The sequence below is a fragment of the Fulmarus glacialis genome, unplaced genomic scaffold (genome assembly GCF_000690835.1).
Source record: "Fulmarus glacialis isolate BGI_N327 unplaced genomic scaffold, ASM69083v1 scaffold41232, whole genome shotgun sequence".
Taxonomy (NCBI): domain Eukaryota; kingdom Metazoa; phylum Chordata; class Aves; order Procellariiformes; family Procellariidae; genus Fulmarus; species Fulmarus glacialis.
The window spans coordinates 1-236 of NW_009197925.1; the positions used below are offsets into that span (position 1 = coordinate 1).

Sequence of the window (236 nt, forward strand, 5' to 3'; positions counted from 1 at the left end):
TTCCGCAAGCCCCCCACGCCGCCGCCCCCCGAAGCCGGGGGCCAGCACTCCCTCACCTGCCTCGTGCGGGAGCGGGACCTCTCGCTCTTCGAGAAGCTGGGTGACGGCTCCTTCGGCGTCGTGCGTCGTGGCGAGTGGTGCACACCTGCCGGCAAGACGGTGAGGGGGTTGCAGGGGGGAGCTGGGTGCAGGACCACCCGCAGGGGAAGACGCTTCAGGGCTCACCCCTGCTATCA

At 70.8% G+C, this 236-nt stretch overlaps 1 protein-coding gene across 1 annotated transcript in view; it reads left to right on the forward strand.

The window, feature by feature from the left end:
* Positions 1-45: 45 nt before the first annotated feature.
* Positions 46-236, forward strand: part of LOC104073065 (activated CDC42 kinase 1-like) — a gene marked incomplete at both ends in the record, with an annotated part of 1,252 nt that continues 1,061 nt past the window's right edge. Inside the window, 2 exons of the mRNA XM_009572727.1 lie at positions 46-164; positions 235-236. The exon at positions 235-236 is cut by the window's right edge and continues 146 nt beyond it. Of these exons, the coding sequence (XP_009571022.1) occupies positions 46-164; positions 235-236 (121 nt within the window). The remainder of the gene's footprint in view (positions 165-234) is intronic.